The sequence below is a fragment of the Neophocaena asiaeorientalis genome, unplaced genomic scaffold, assembly GCF_003031525.2.
Source record: "Neophocaena asiaeorientalis asiaeorientalis breed wild unplaced genomic scaffold, Neophocaena_asiaeorientalis_V1.1 scaffold78, whole genome shotgun sequence".
Lineage (NCBI taxonomy): Eukaryota > Metazoa > Chordata > Mammalia > Artiodactyla > Phocoenidae > Neophocaena > Neophocaena asiaeorientalis.
In genome coordinates this window covers 19,214,818-19,216,782 of record NW_020175018.1, presented here as the reverse complement: position 1 = coordinate 19,216,782, position 1,965 = coordinate 19,214,818, and the positions used below count along the sequence as shown (strand labels likewise).

At 56.4% G+C, this 1,965-nt stretch overlaps 1 protein-coding gene across 1 annotated transcript in view; it reads left to right on the top strand.

Annotated features, from left to right (window-relative positions):
• The window catches only part of INPP5E (inositol polyphosphate-5-phosphatase E), a 10,920-nt gene extending 9,539 nt beyond the window's left edge, over positions 1-1,381 (top strand). The window contains exon 10 of the mRNA XM_024762426.1: positions 166-1,381. Within this exon, the coding sequence (XP_024618194.1) occupies positions 166-525 (360 nt within the window). The 3' untranslated portion in view covers positions 526-1,381. The remainder of the gene's footprint in view (positions 1-165) is intronic.
• Positions 1,382-1,965: the final 584 nt, after the last annotated feature.

Here is a 1,965-nt window from a genome sequence, read left to right as displayed (position 1 = left end):
GGGGGGCCGCCTGGGAGCACGGCCTGGTCTCCTGTGTCCTGATGCCCCGAGGGGAGCAGGGTTCCAGCCGCCCAGCGTGGAGGTGGCTGGCGTAGGTTGTCTGAAGCAGGTGTCAGGCGAGTGCCACGCCAGAGGGTGGGGACCTCGCCCGGACCCCTGGAACAGCCAGTGGCAGCTGGGGTTGTCCTAGAGCTGCTGCGAGGCAGGCCTGGCACAGGTGGGAGGGAGCGTCCTGCTGGCTCATGGCGCTGTGCTGCGGCTGTGCCGCCAGTCGGGACAGCCGCGGGGACCCGGGCCTCGGCCATCCCCACCCTCCACGTGCCGCCCGCGGCAAACGCCCGAGTACAGAGGCCAGGAGGATGGCGCCCTCCTGATGGCTCTTTCCTCCCCAGCATCCCGCTAGCCGCCGGCAAGTTTGACCGAGAACTGTACCTGATAGGAATTAAGAGACGGATTTCCAGAGAGATCCAGAGACAGCAGGCGCTGAAGAGCCAGCACTCCAGCGCCATCTGTACCGTCTCTTGAGGAAATTTGCCGAAGGAGGACTGGGCACCTGCAACCCGGGAGGGTATCTGACCCAGGAACCCGGGAAGACGGAGGAGGCTGCCGTCCGGGACACTGAGGAACCGCTGCTGGGGGCTGCCCGCTCCTCTGCGAGAGCCCGACGGGAGGCCCCAGGTCCGCCGTCCGCCGCTGGGACAGAACCGCACGCCCCCACGGCGCTTCCCTCTCTCAGGGCGGCTTCCCCGCACCGCGGCCGCTGTCGGTGGGAGACCCCAGGCTGGCCGTGAGCAGCTCGCGTGCCCTGAAGCCAGCAGCAGAGCCCGCGTGCGGGCCAGGCACCCTGACCTCCCTTTATGTTGCACGTCCGGATCTGCAGCCTCCCAGCAGCCCCTCAAACCCAAACCAAGAGCTGCCCTTCCTTGTCTGAGCGCCAGGCACGCCGCCAGGGGTCCGGTGACCCTGGGCCTCTGTTCCCACGGCACGCGCTAGGACTGAGCTGAGGCTGGGATGAGGACGGCCGGCGGTTCAGGCCCACGAGACCACCTCCTTCTCCTCTCCCGGTCCATTTGGGTCCATTTGCTTAGGTAACGTTAGCTACGAGCGGCATTAACGTTAAGTGGTGCGTTTCCTGGGTCTGAGAAGCCGCTGGAAGCTTGGAATGTCACACCTTACCAGCCTAGGCCGGCCCACACCAGCCTGGATGTCTTGTTTTCTTAAAGGGTTTAGAGTCCGATACTGCTTTGTGTCTTAATCCATCTCGTAAAAAAAAAAACTTAGGCTTTGAATGTGGGAAAATCTAGGGGCATTCAATCTAGTCTTTATTTATTTTTCCATATTTATATTTTTAAATAAATGCATCTATTGAATCTTAATATGAGCTCTTCCTGGCCAAAGATTGAGTCCTAGAAAGAAGCAGTCTGTTGCAGTGCTCTTGTAAGAGGCTGTCACATTCCAAAGCAAGAAGCTCGGTCTCTCCTGGCCCCTGTGCTGTGCTCCTATGCCCCCACCCACTGCCCCCAGGTAAGTGTCCACTGAGAAAGGGCTTTTAGGGAATAGTGAACACTTCAGACCCGAGTGAATCGTGATCAGTGATGTAAAGCCAACTCCCACAAATACCGTCATCAAACTTTTATTCGCCTCCGCTTCCAAAATATGGAGTGTAAATTCTAAAGCAATACACACGCAATCTTCTGATACAAATGGGAGAAATTCCATTAATGAGAAGGCACAGCTAATCCCATCTGATTTCAAGAAACTCTTCAGGTTGTATGTATAAAATTTTGCTCAAAGAATGTGCCATTGAGCTTTGAATCAATTAACAGAAAATCTCTTTTGTTACAAAGGTTTTTGTGGTAATGGGGCTCGAAATGAGTAGGGTTTTATGGATTCTTTCTAGGCATTTTCTCTGACCCAAATCATGGAGAAGAGAGAGTTGACGCGACACTGACGTATTAGTTTGGC